Source organism: Opisthorchis viverrini (assembly GCF_000715545.1).
Source record: "Opisthorchis viverrini unplaced genomic scaffold opera_v5_22, whole genome shotgun sequence".
Classification (NCBI taxonomy): domain Eukaryota; kingdom Metazoa; phylum Platyhelminthes; class Trematoda; order Opisthorchiida; family Opisthorchiidae; genus Opisthorchis; species Opisthorchis viverrini.
Genome location: NW_008751678.1, coordinates 32,415 through 45,720, shown reverse-complemented (window position 1 = coordinate 45,720; position 13,306 = coordinate 32,415). Strand labels below are relative to the sequence as shown.

At 43.7% G+C, this 13,306-nt stretch overlaps 1 protein-coding gene across 1 annotated transcript in view; it reads right to left on the bottom strand.

Annotated features, from left to right (window-relative positions):
• Positions 1-13,306, bottom strand: part of T265_01932 (hypothetical protein) — a gene marked incomplete at both ends in the record, with an annotated part of 61,557 nt that overhangs the window by 17,546 nt on the left and 30,705 nt on the right. Inside the window, 5 exons of the mRNA XM_009166070.1 lie at positions 1,339-1,749; positions 1,946-3,106; positions 8,171-8,463; positions 10,215-10,428; positions 12,498-12,803. Of these exons, the coding sequence (XP_009164334.1) occupies positions 1,339-1,749; positions 1,946-3,106; positions 8,171-8,463; positions 10,215-10,428; positions 12,498-12,803 (2,385 nt within the window). The remainder of the gene's footprint in view (positions 1-1,338; positions 1,750-1,945; positions 3,107-8,170; positions 8,464-10,214; positions 10,429-12,497; positions 12,804-13,306) is intronic.

The window sequence follows — 13,306 nt, the reverse complement described above, 5'->3', positions numbered from 1 at the left end:
AGACCCTATTTGTCAAACAACCCGAGGGTGTGAGGAGCATTGATTAGTCACGAACGACCGGGTCGAAACCAACCCACACTGATAGACGATATAACTGCGCCTCTCAAGGTGAATCACGAAGTACACGCTTCCAGCTACTGTTGGAGCCACAGTAATTTGATAGTAGGAAATTATTTTTATCTTCGAAAGGACACTTGAGGTTACGTTGAACGGAAAAAAACCTTCTTCGCACAACAATTTTCTTCAGGAATCTAATGCCTTGCACTTTCGTTTTGACCCATACGCCATAATCTTTCTCCTGAGTGCTGACAGCTAAGAATATGATGTAAAACCCCAACCAGTAGTCACAGAAGAATACTTGTTCATAACGTTTGCCCCAAGAGGATAAAGTGCGATGTAGTTCTTTAGGCTATATACTACTCTGCTGATTTCATAGAATTTGGGTGCTTTTAGACAGTAACATTTAGTATCCAGGTGCACGAGAAGATGAGAATGTTTGATACCTGTTAGCTGGTTACAAGACGGTTCATTTCCACGTCATATTTTAACTTTTAATGGATTGAACTGGACAGTTTTTGAAATAACTAGCTACATCCAGGAGTTACAAGAATAATGCTTTGGGCATTTGACGCGAAACATTGAAAAAAAAACTGAAAATTTCCACAATGAATTTAAAGGAGCATCCCTTGGTGCCATGTAATCTAAAGAGGTTTTAGGCAATAGATTTTTAGACAATTTTCGGTGTAAAGTTAGGTGACGCCATCCAACAACTTTGTAGATTCGAGCCGAGAGGTTAAGGAACGTAACGTTGAGCAGAGTTTCTGTCATAGTGCTTGTAACTCCACAGGTAATTCTGTTCCACAAGACTCGATAATTGGTAAAGGACGGTCAAACTGTAGTAAGAATCAACCCTGGTATTTGCGAATGCTTTGACCGTAACTCCTTCGTCCTGATTTTGCTAAAGCCACATGAGGTTTCTTCAGTCAGACCGTTAACGGTCGCCTCAGCTGAAAGAGGTTTACTTTGGACGGCTGCTTTGAGGGCGAACTTGATAAATATTTTCCCTTCTGAATTCCTACAGTTATTATTCCCATGTTCCATTCGGTAGATAGTGTCTGTTCTGCTACGAAGCTCCTCGAATTCTTTCTCATATAGCATGATTTTTGTCACAAGTTTCTCAAATATAAACCATTCTGTAGTTTGGAAAACTGGAAAAGCTACACGGTAACTCGTCAGGGGAAGATCCGCGCAGCTGAACCGATGAGTGCCATCAGGCTAGTAATATAGGTTACTCAATGTGATAGGACCAAATGATCCGGGAACTTGAAACCAACTTACTTTGCTCCCAAATCTCCTGAGTTGATGAGAACCAACCGTTTTGAAAGTTGACCACCGCACACGACTGGTCCGAAACTGACCGACTGTATATCGAATCGAATGTCGTGCACTTCGCAGTAGCCCTGGACTCGAAACACAGGTAGATGGTGTAGAGTTGTTTGAGTCGCCGGTAGACAAGGTGGTTTTCCACTGTCTACACTACCCAGTTCGCAAAGTACCTCTGCTGTGAACCGGGGTATTCGGACAGTAGAATCAAAGGTCACTTCAACCATTGTTGTTCCAACTTTTGGTTCCAAAACAATCGGAAGAGGGGCGGTGGAAATGGGTGCAAGTCCCAGCTGATAGTCTTCCGAAACAGGGTTGCACAGTCTTACTTGAANAGAGGGGCGGGGAAATGGGTGCAAGTCCCAGCTGATAGTCTTCCGAAACAGGGTTGCACAGTCTTACTTGAAGCTCTTTTGAGAGCATTGAACATGACGCGGATGAAATTTCTCCACCTGGATTGCTCTTTGATTTGACAGTGCGGGACTCCTCGAATACTACCGACTCTACCTTAACTCGGTATATTGCTACTGGTGCTGCACTTTTGTTAATCAGAGTCACGCACCTGCGCGCCTGCTGATTTTTTCTCAAGGAACCCAGGTCTACAACGGTTGACATTTCGTCTGGTTTTGTCTCTGTATATTTAATGCTTCGTTGCTGTCCGTTAGGTTTAGTGGTCAAGATCAAGAGTGGCCCAATCACTGGTTGAATTCGTAACTTGATGCCTGTCCCAAGTATTCTGATCGTATATAAGGTCGATCCGTTCACTTCGAAGGTAAACCTCTCCTCATATTGCTTGCACGCTTTTGGAGTGAATGTGAAGCAAACATTGGTGGAATTCGTCTTTCCATCCTGAGATTCACTAGCCTTCGGCTGCAGAACCGTGGGTCTCATGCTGTGCTGAAATACATCCGAATTCGGAGTTAGGCATTCTACACTTATGGAGCGACTCGGATGGATGTTAGACAGGGTTAGACAACGTACGGCCGGTTCGAGTCCAGGCCTGGAAACCAGTTGTGAACCGAAATCAATAACTGAAGTGGAGAATTCCAACAATCTGCCCGATGTATGACCAGTTAGCTGTAATCCATAGGCCGGTCCCTCCCGAATAGCCAAGCAGGCACTAATTAAACCATCGAGAGTCATTTTTTGAGTTAGACATTTTGATAGCTGTTTTGGGGGTGAAAATGTAAATGTACAAACGACATTCTCCCCTGGCTGCAGATTTCCAGACACAGGAGCAACTTTCACAACAGGACCTCGTGACTGTTCCGGCTCGGCTGACAAGAAGCTGTGTGCCAGCTCTAGCTGAGCATTATTCATCACGTTTCCCTGATTTACTGAACACATCCATGCGTAGTCACAACCAAACTTGCCGCAGTTGAGCACAGTCACTCTCCGCGTTACCACCTCCCCTGGGTCCAGTTCACCGAAATCCAGGCATCCAAATTTGCGATGATATTTGCCAAAGTTTGATTGTATGGTATTATTCACTTCCAGCACAATTTGGTCAATATCAAGACCTAAACAGGGAGTCCATAATGGCTGTAATTCAACCGTTGACTTCTGTTCATTAGCAGACTCAACAAAAACGGATATCGACATGGAGTAGCCTTCTGCTTTGACGTTCAACGCCAACGGTCGTTCGCAGTATTTAACTTTACACAATAATTTTATGTTGATCGATCTTTCAGCCTTGGCAGTGAACGAAATTTTAACAGGAACCCTGGAAAGAATAATGGACCGGTTGGAAAGAATGTTAGTGATTGTACGTAAAGTCTAGAGGTGGATATTCTTCGCGGAATAAACGGCTTTCCAAAGCATCTTCACTTTCGCGAAATACGCTCTCACTGATTTGGTTTTAATGGGAGACTCACCTAGATCCTATCTAAATCTCTCGATTATGACAGTCTTCAGCTGGGACTCTGTCAAGTCTCTTGTTAAAACCATATTGCTGCGAAAATGGATGTATTGTGTGAATCGCGAACAACTTGTGCTCAGGTAGAATACGAAGTTGGCGGAAATTCGGGGAGTGTGCTTAACTGATGAGCCCCAAGAATGGCGAAACCGGTCGCGGGCTTTCGAAAAAATTTCAGCAACCTTATGAGTAGTGCATACGTCTATACATGCATCGCAATATCTCGAATATCGTAGCAACTAAAGCATGAGGCGACTTGATGCAGCATATTCAGTTGCTTGAAAACATCACGAACGAGAGATTCCGCCGAGTTCCAGGCGAGTCTCCCACAAAATCAAATTTGTTTGCAAATGAGGGTATTTCTCTAAGAAAGTACACATATTAGCAAGTTGAATGGGTCAAAATGTAACTCCTACAGTAGACCGCCTAAGAGTCGTTGCAAGATTGCTAGACTAGGTAGTCGTATCCTGCTACAATTCAGCAATAAATGAAAAAGCACTGGATTCAAACTCCTCTGTCATTCACGGCCGTACCGGTATTTGGATTTTGTGAATTTGACAAGTGGGTCGAGCGAGTACTCCCACTTAGTCAAGAAGCGCTGAACAAAGCTAAGCCCTTACGCCTAAACATTTCCGCAGTTTTAGTGACGTGACTCACCGGCCCGATATTTTGAACAACTATCCGCTTGGTGGGACCTTAGAAAGCCGTGGGATTTGTCTCGCACTTAAATTCCGAAAATTTTGCAGCCAAACACCAGACACTCAAATCAAATAGTTGACTGATATTTTGCAAGGGCTTGCAAACTCTCTCGTAAGCCTATAATTCTGTCTCCACTAATTCAAAATTACAGCATTTTTTTCAGGTAAAGATATGATTAGATCCGCCCTATAATGAACACAGTATTCCCGAAATGAAGCTACCTGTCTAGAGAAATAGACTGTAAAGAATGTCCAGCAAGAGAAAACCTCCGAGAACACAGCGGGGGCACCTCCTAAGGAGTGCCTGCTCCTCAGTATGATTACTATTGAAGCTTCTGTTGTACGCCTGTTTATGAAATGAAGGCAAAACCATATCACCCTGTCAGTGCGAAGCGTTGACCAACCCATGCTTATTGACCTGGGGGACAGAAACCACTGGGCCAGTTTGCTAAAGCTGTCTCAGTCAGCTCTGAATGGGCAGCAAATCTGTGCTCAGATTGATAGGCAAAATTTGGAAGGGTTAGTGAAGCGGTGAGTGTGACCTCTTTTCAACTAAGGGAGGACCACCAATCTCACCGTTCGGCTTTTGGAGCTGTGCATTCAGGGGTACGTTTGACACCTAGGAAGCCACCTACTCTAATAATGGTAATTCGTTGGCGTTGAATAAACAACTCATTCGCATAGAGACTTGAATAAGTCTTGTGTTGGCTGCGTTCTGTAGTTGTAACAAATTCCCATGGACAGCTCACACTTTTCTACCGGTTATACAACGCAAATTGCCTGTCGACTCAGTTGAAATGTGTTCTCTTCATGAGGGGTGCCATAAACAAGCTCGGTGTTAGCTGACAATGCTGTGGGTATGTGGAACCAGATTTCATTGGACAAATTTGTCAGTAGAAAATTTTTGTGAGTTTCTAATCATAATATTTAATCATTTGGCTGACCAATGAACTCATATCAAAGAGAAAAAGTGAGTTGGGCTACTTGACGAGTCTGCTAGAAACAACTTGAAACAACTCCAAAAGAGGGAGGAAGCTAGCAATCCGAAATGCCATTGGCTGCTAGGCCGGCTACTGTGCTTGACTAAAATGTTTTTTTCGTTTACTTGTATACATTCAACAACATCAGTCCTACAGAACAGGGCAAACCTACCGATCACCAGGATTCACGTAACCACTCATTGGTTGGACCATTATCCAGTCTTGCCTGCCGGGCCCGTAGCGACTGGATTGCTGCTAGGCTACTGTGCTTGACTAAAATGTTTTTTTCGTTTACTTGTATACATTCAACAACATCAGTCCTACAGAACAGGGCAAACCTACCGATCACCAGGATTCACGTAACCACTCATTGGTTGGACCATTATCCAGTCTTGCCTGCCGGGCCCGTAGCGACTGGATTCCAGGAATTTGTACTGTAGAGGTTCATGGATTCCATTTGAGGTGGACTCATGGTTTATCAGATACACGTCCCGAGAGATTGTATGCCCCACTAGAACAGACTTTAGATTGAGGTGTGAACGGTCCAATGTGACCTGTGGTTCTCTGGTATGTCCAACAACCAGAAGTGGGACAGCGAATTGAAGTTGCTCGATGTACAGCCGCCAAAACGACTCGGTGATACCCAGCGTACTCGGAGTGAAAGTGAACTGCACCTGAAAGCACAAGCGAGTAGGATTGCAGTTGGTCTACAGGGTGAACCTTTCACCCTTTATTTCAACTCGTATTAATCGCTTACTTAAGTGAACAGACGAAGATTGGACACATGGAAAAGCCTGTGGTTTGTTACACTACGGTCTGAAGCTTCAGGCGAAAACCCTAGCTCTACGCATAGTTCTTTTTGAAGTAACTCTGTGGCATGTGACAAAAAGCTTCACGTCAATAGCCCATTCCACTCCTGTCATAAAATACTGCTTTTAATAAGGGCTTATTGGTAGTTGAAGTTTGGGGAAATATTGCCCAACTCATACTAGGGCTACTAGACGCGTCGAAGGTGGTTTGACATCCAGCAACCTTTATCAAGTGTAGTCAGGAATGAGCAACCTTCACGATACTGGATTACACTAATCCGTGTGAGGAAAAGAGGAAATGTGCTGAGTAGCTTTGTCAACAAAATAAAGCACACCTCAGTTTCTCTGCCACTGGTGATTTGTCCATGGGATGTGGTGCATATTACTGGCTTGTAGTCATTTGCTGTCCACCCATCTTGGTTTTGAATTTCGAAATCCAGATTTTCTGAAGTGAGATTGGCCACGGAGAAACATCTGGAATAAAAGATGATACGGTAAATTGTGTAAGAATAAGTGCGAATTTCCACGCTTCTAGCGTCTGGCTTAAGAAGGCGCGGCAGTGAATAGCACACCGTGTTGCAAACGATATAAGCCGAAATACAGGGGCAAAACAGTTAAATTGTCCCATGTTATTTAGCCGGTGAATTTTCGTCCGAATCTGAGGGCAGGAAACCTGAACTTCTCCCCAGGGAGAACAGGGTAAATGTGATAGTTGACTTCCCAACCGCTCTATTTTCCTAATCAGGATTGCTAATTCCTCAGAAAGAAGAGATATCTGTGAAGATTACGCAAACATCTGACCGATGCTAAGGATGGTTTTATTCTTGGGAACTCTGTCTTGCTCTAGCAGATAGTTATGAAAGATCTGCAATATTTCATGCCCTTTTACTGTTATATGGAACCATAGAACCGTAAAAGGACTTTTGGAAGTGATCTTCGAAGTCCCAGTGAAAACAAATTTGACTTTGTTACTTGAAGATTCGCGTTCCCAGCCAGGACACGTTTGAACTGATAGAAAACCCATGTGTTTAAAAATCTGATACGTTTCTTCTGAAAACAAATAACAAAACATTTGCTCTATTGTGGGCACAACCTATTTGCTTTGGTCAAGATGGCTGTAGGATGTGTACAAAACTTTTCTGGTTCGTGTCTGCAGAGGATAGCAATTTCCACTATACCTACCGATCAGGATTTAATACTGTTGGGTTGTCTCCATAGATGATGGAAGGACATTTGCTAATTTTCGCTTCATTTTATCTTGAAAGTCGTGTTATGAACAGAACGCTAGACGGCCAATAGCGTGCCTGCAAGCTGTTACCATAGCTTCCCTTCCCCCAAAATGAAAGGTGCACTGATATCCGTCTGTTCGCGCGTCAGTTATATCGGCAATCACTTCCAATGCGTAATTGTCCCCCCGTTTCTTATCAAGCCCATCGGTGAACGAAACTACGGCAGCCACAACCACTGTATAACAAGTAAGCGGTTGTTCCAGCTGAAGATAGTGATGCTGAAATGAAGATTTGTTTAAAAGCCCACTTTGACGATGGTTGCATCGTTCTGCTGACGTGGGCAAACATATCCATTGCTGACTGGCTTTGTCGGTCACATAGAACTACGCTGATGGATTGGTTGCAGTGTAGGCAGTGTTTTGCATGGTTTGATTTGAGCCGTCAGTCTACGCACCTAAACGCCATTTACCAGGTGTAAACCCAAGGGCCTACACTTCGAGAAATAGCGTTTGATCAGTACATACATATTTCACACACAAGGTCAACCGAATTTCATCCTCCCAGTTTGATGGAACCTGCTTTTAGTATGGCGTGTTGAACAGTGCGGGGTATCTTCAGAATTGAGTCAATTGTCAACGAGTAATTTCTGATGGAATTATCTCCAAACTAAAAGCCGCACTACCAGGTAGAGTTTCGGTTTTTGTGTCAACCATCGAGCACCTCTCCGAAAGTATCATTCAATATGGGAAAACTATACTAATAGTATACTAGCAAGATAGTTTATTCTTGAAGTTGCTCACAAGCAAACAAAAAACTGGCAATGATAGTTCCACCATGTGTAATTATTTTGGCACCCACTGTGGGTTTGGGATTTATTCCAAACTATATGGGGGTGTTTTACTGGAGATAAGAGGGGGACCAGGCTCACGAGAGCCTTCGGTCCTAAGGCAAAAACATCACGGAGCAAGTATGGTGAATCTACCGATATCCGATTATGATAGATAGATATGTTGTGACAGGGTGATAGAACACTGTTCGTCTAATATAGAAAGGTCACGCTAATTAATGCAGTGCATTAAATTAGACATATTAGTGTATTTTACCTATCCGCGAATGCAAATCGCGAAATGTTAATGAAAACTCATCGCCTGCTCACTTGCTAACGGTGGTTCCAACGCCGATTGTCCATAGTTCGATTACTCGGGTAGCTGGATCAAGTGGGCCTCCTAGTGGTTGACCTGCTGGTCCTGGACGATCCGGATTCCGTCGACCACCTAACAGGTAGTTGGATTCACAAAGGTCAAAGTGAATGAAAGGCTGTTCAGCTATGCCCTCCAGTTGAACCATTGGACCTGTGTTTTCCCCATGTGCTTCCAATGGGCTGAGGTTCTCGAACATACCACGCAATCGGGCCGCGAATTTACCAGCAACTAATGGGCTGAAGGCCACCTGTAACAGGTCGGTGAAATAATAATTTTGGAAAACGACAAATCAGATCCAGGTAGTTGCATAACAATGGTACACCGGAGACGAAAGACTAGACATGTTAAGATAGCTCAGTGGTTAAAGCGCCAGCTTGCAGTTCGTGGTTTGAACCCAACCTCAGCAGCTCGACTGCTCTTGTCTAGACATGGGCGATCTGGCAGTCCCATTGCCCTCAAGTTTCATTCCGTTGGCATCATACCTAGGCACCGAAAGGGTTCCACAACTGAACGATTTTTCGACGTATTGATAATATGGGGGGACTCGGAGGCTTTAATAGACATTTAGTCCTGTAAGTGAAAAAGCTGAGGAGCACTGTATGGCTGTTTCATCCGTGTTTGGACTAATCATACTTCACGTGAACAACTGGGTAGCGTGAAGATCTACATTGGAGGGCGATGGCGTACTTTCAGAATTCCAGGAGTTTCCTTACTGTGTGTACTCTATCAACTAGATTTCACGGATCAGTTAACCTATTCAGTTCACAGTTTTGATTTTAGTGGCATAATATTTTTCAGTTTCAGTTTCACATCACTCGTTTTGAACAGTCGTCCTCCTATCCTGGCGCAATTATTCATGTGAATTCACACCAAAGGGGGCGAAGCACTGGACTCGAGTTTCGCTCTTGTTAGAGCTCATCAGCAGTGCATATCCAATGGCCGCGCCGGGGTTTGAATTCCGGACACCTGACATGCGAGGCGAACGTGTTACCACTATTCGCTCAAGTGAGAACACGTTCACCCGTTCAGACGTGAGAATTCAGATGCGTTCAACGTGCGCCGGTGGAATAGTGGTAACACGTTCGCCTCGCATGTCAGGTATGCGAAGTTCAAACCCCGGCACGGCCGTTGGATGTGCACTGCTGATGAGCTCTAACAAGAACGAGACTAGAGTCCAGTGCTTCCCCCCTTTGGTGTGGATTCACATGAGTAATTGCGTCAGGACAGGAGAACGACTGTTCAAAACGAGAGTGACGTGAAACTGAACAATACACCTCCCGCAAAAACCATCACATGCATGACATTTTGTTAGGAAAACACGTGGTTTAATGGGCTGACACCAAAGCTTTTGCTTACTATGCACACAGAGAAAAGTCAGATTTCGACAAATACTCTCGTTTGATTTTGACGGGAGACTCAACTGAATTCAGCTGAATCCCTTGTTTATGATATCCCTTTTCTCCACTCGAATATGAAGCACCTGGCCGCCTCATGGTATGGTATTCGAGATATCGCAATATGTCGGCATCGCCTCAAGAAGGGCGAAATCGTTCGTCGGCTACCGAAGAGCTGTCAGCAACCGTATGCTACCGTGTGCTACATCCAGTGAAAAGTCAGACTATATTACTTGACAGTTTTGACGGTAGTTTTCTCTTCTTTTTTCTGTTTCATCTTACGAATCTCTAGGGCGTCTTGGTCCTTGACCTTCCTAGTTGTGGAAAGCCTAATCATCTATAGACGAATTTCTCTTGGTACACTGTTCGGTTTGGTGTTAAAACTTAGTAGAGGAATTACAGTACCAAATACCGCAGAAGAGGCATAGCAGTCACTCTTGGCTAACAGGTGCAAACATACTCATCATACCGCTCAACGGGTTATCCAATTTCAGATGACCGTTTTGGGCACTAGAAAACCCACGTAGATGATCCAAGACAGAATAAGCATACTCTGCGCATCAGGAACAGTCCTCATGATGGGAACATTATAAAAAGCACTCACCTCCACAGAAATACTTCTTCCTGGTGGCACTATTCCATGGAGAGGCTGCACTGAGAATGGTACCAAAGAGACATCCCAGCTTTTTACATTTGTTTCCTCACTATCAGGTAATGGGGTTGGCACTTCAGACTCGTTCGATGATGGCATGCTAGTTAGCATCTCCACTAACCATGAGAAATGAAGATCGACCACTCCGACGTTGCTCAATTCAAACCTAGATGAAAGCCCATCGGATTAGTAAGGGGACGAATAAATATTCTTGGGAAAGAAGATACATCAGTGATAACCCGAAAACAACCATTCAAAGCGAGAATGCTTCCTTGAACGTCTTCTATCCAAACCCGTGGGATAGGTTCTATGGTGATGGGCATGACAGGACATGAAGCTTCCTTTGAAAAAAATTCACTTTTTATTATCCGAGCTAATATTACTACAAGATCCTTCTTTCTCTCTAAATAGTTTGACGTAGACAAGTTTTAAAAGCATTGTATGAGCCACGCAGTGGCATGTACACCACTGATCAAAACAGGTATACCCAGCTTAATGTTATAGTAATATCTACGGCAAAGTATGCTGTTTCAATCGCCATAGGTTCTAAGTGAACTGCACGTCAAAGATTAGAAACACAGTAGTAATGGCTGGATTAAACAAAGAGATATGGCAGCCAGTAACATGATGCCAAAATGCTATGCTACATTCTATAAAGACCAACCTAAGATAGATCCTGCATGAATATGTTGCGGACCGATCTATTAGCCCTAGTTTCAGAAAATTTTTCCCAAAACGGGGAGAACGTAGATTTGTTCCGGATTGTTTCAGACAGTTTGGAATCCCGGTACTCACGACGGCTAGGCAGGGAGTGGTCCTCTCGCTGGTTGATTACGTTAAACTTCAGAGGGTATGATAACTGACCAAATTTGAGATATCGAAAACTTCGCTGAGAATTATATCGCAGATGATGTGCTCCTCCCGATCGCGAACTCACAAGCAACTCAAAAATCGATAAGACGGCGGATGACAAAGAACAGCAGACCGCGGGACAGTCATACAATGTCGTATATGTTTGGCAGGCGTTGACTTAAATTGGACGACTTGACCTCGTGTTTATCTCTCATTCCGATAAAATTCCATTTCAAAGATATTACAGCAAGACAAGAACACTTGCAAATGGGGTAGGGGGTAGGTAAAAATGGTCAGAACACCCTCAACCAGGAGCCGCTCCCCTACTAAAATAATAGCACTGTTTTAGCGTCTCACACAGTACACAGAAGACTCTGAAGTAATTGTTGATTTAAGTGTCAGTCTAGCAGGAACTGACATTTGGGAAACAAGCTGATGGATAGTTGAATAAATCACTTCGCCAAGTGGATTGCAAATGACTTGTTGGTGGGACTAAAACAAGGTCCAACTACTAGTGGGCTAACGACGAGCCATAATTGATCTTCACATTCTGTTTATTAAACATATGAAAGAGCGCGGCGGCTGAGTCCCTACACAATTTTGAACTGCACATTTGACTGATTAATATCACATGCGAAAGGTTCATTTGATCTTAAGGTTAACATCTCATTTTTGAATCTTTGTTATGGGGAAATAGAAACAATAATAAATAAAACAAGAGATAGAACGATAAGTATTGTGGCAGACAATTCTGAAAACCTCAACCGCACCAAAACTTTTGACCTGATTGAAACGCACCACTTAGCTTTGAGAGCTAGCATGAATGACGCGTTCGTCAAAAGCCTCGGTTTCTTCACGAGGATCGGTGACTACTCACAACTCGTCAGCTGGTCAAACCCAGCAATGCAAAACCATCGGAGGGCGGCAAATAATCATAGGGCTACTCACGAGTAGTCAGATAGTTGAGTAATTTGACTGGTGAGAGCAAAGGAATATGCCTCCGATAGAGTGAACGACTCTCAGTAGCGCACCGAATGGTAGTTGGCAATGATTAAATGGTCGAAATTCGTTTCAAAATGTTGGAAGAGAATATTGTTTGAATGGGTGTTGGTTAGATTGCCCACAAACTGTTTATCTTTCGCTTTACATTGCAACGAAACCTACCATTTTTACGTGTTTATCAAGAGGGTTTCGTGTCCAATAGAATAACCTTTCAAAACGGCATCTTGTGGAGAGTTTACCCAGAACTAAGATAGATGGAACACTGCTACTAAGTATAGCCCAGCAATGCCTCATTATAGAGGTCCCAAGGTAAAACAGTCAAGCAAGTAAAAAACCGATTGGATCCATGGATCCAGGAGTAACTAAAGAAGTAACGCCTACCTATGAACGCGACGCTGGAACATTAAAGTGTTTTGAAAACTGACAGAGTCAGCGCTACACGAAAAGCGTGCGAAATCGGCTACGGCGGAAACCAGAAGTGTCAATGATTGGGGATCTGGAACCTCCGGGATTTCGGTGAACGGCGGCTCGGGTTCAGTTTCTACAACTTTCCGTTTCCGTCTTGCTACTTCGGTTGTTGTTCCGTATTCAGACACTGGATGCTCTTGTGGCATAGTGCGACTGGCGGACGCACTCGCGGTTATCGCGCCTCCCCTATTCTCTGCATTGTTATGTTTGGGCTTGGGACTAGGGGAAAATCAGAATCAAAATGAAAATATTAGCTAAGGATTACGATAATGAGGGAAAACCGTCAGGGCATATACTCTGTTCATACACTATTTCTCATGGTGAACCGCTTAAATTGACCATAAACGATCAACAAGAATAGATATTTACCAATGGTAATGGCTTTCATACTTCTCTGTCAAGTCACTGCTCGACCTCCCTTGACCCGCTTCCGCTTTTCGCATGTTTAAACAAAAAGAGCTCTTTGAAGAAGTCTCCTAACTCCTGAATTCACACCCCCAATCGTACCTCTTGTAGCTTCCAACGCATGGCTATTCGCTTGTATTCTCCCAGATTGTTGGTGAACGAAACTGCCTGTGCTATAACCACTTCCAAACATCTACGCGGTTTTTACAGCTGAAAATGATGACGATGATTTTTTTTAGTGGTCCCACTGAGCGGATTTTCAGTAAATAGGATCGCTTGAAAGAAAATGCACACAGCATCTGTGACGTCGTTTTCAG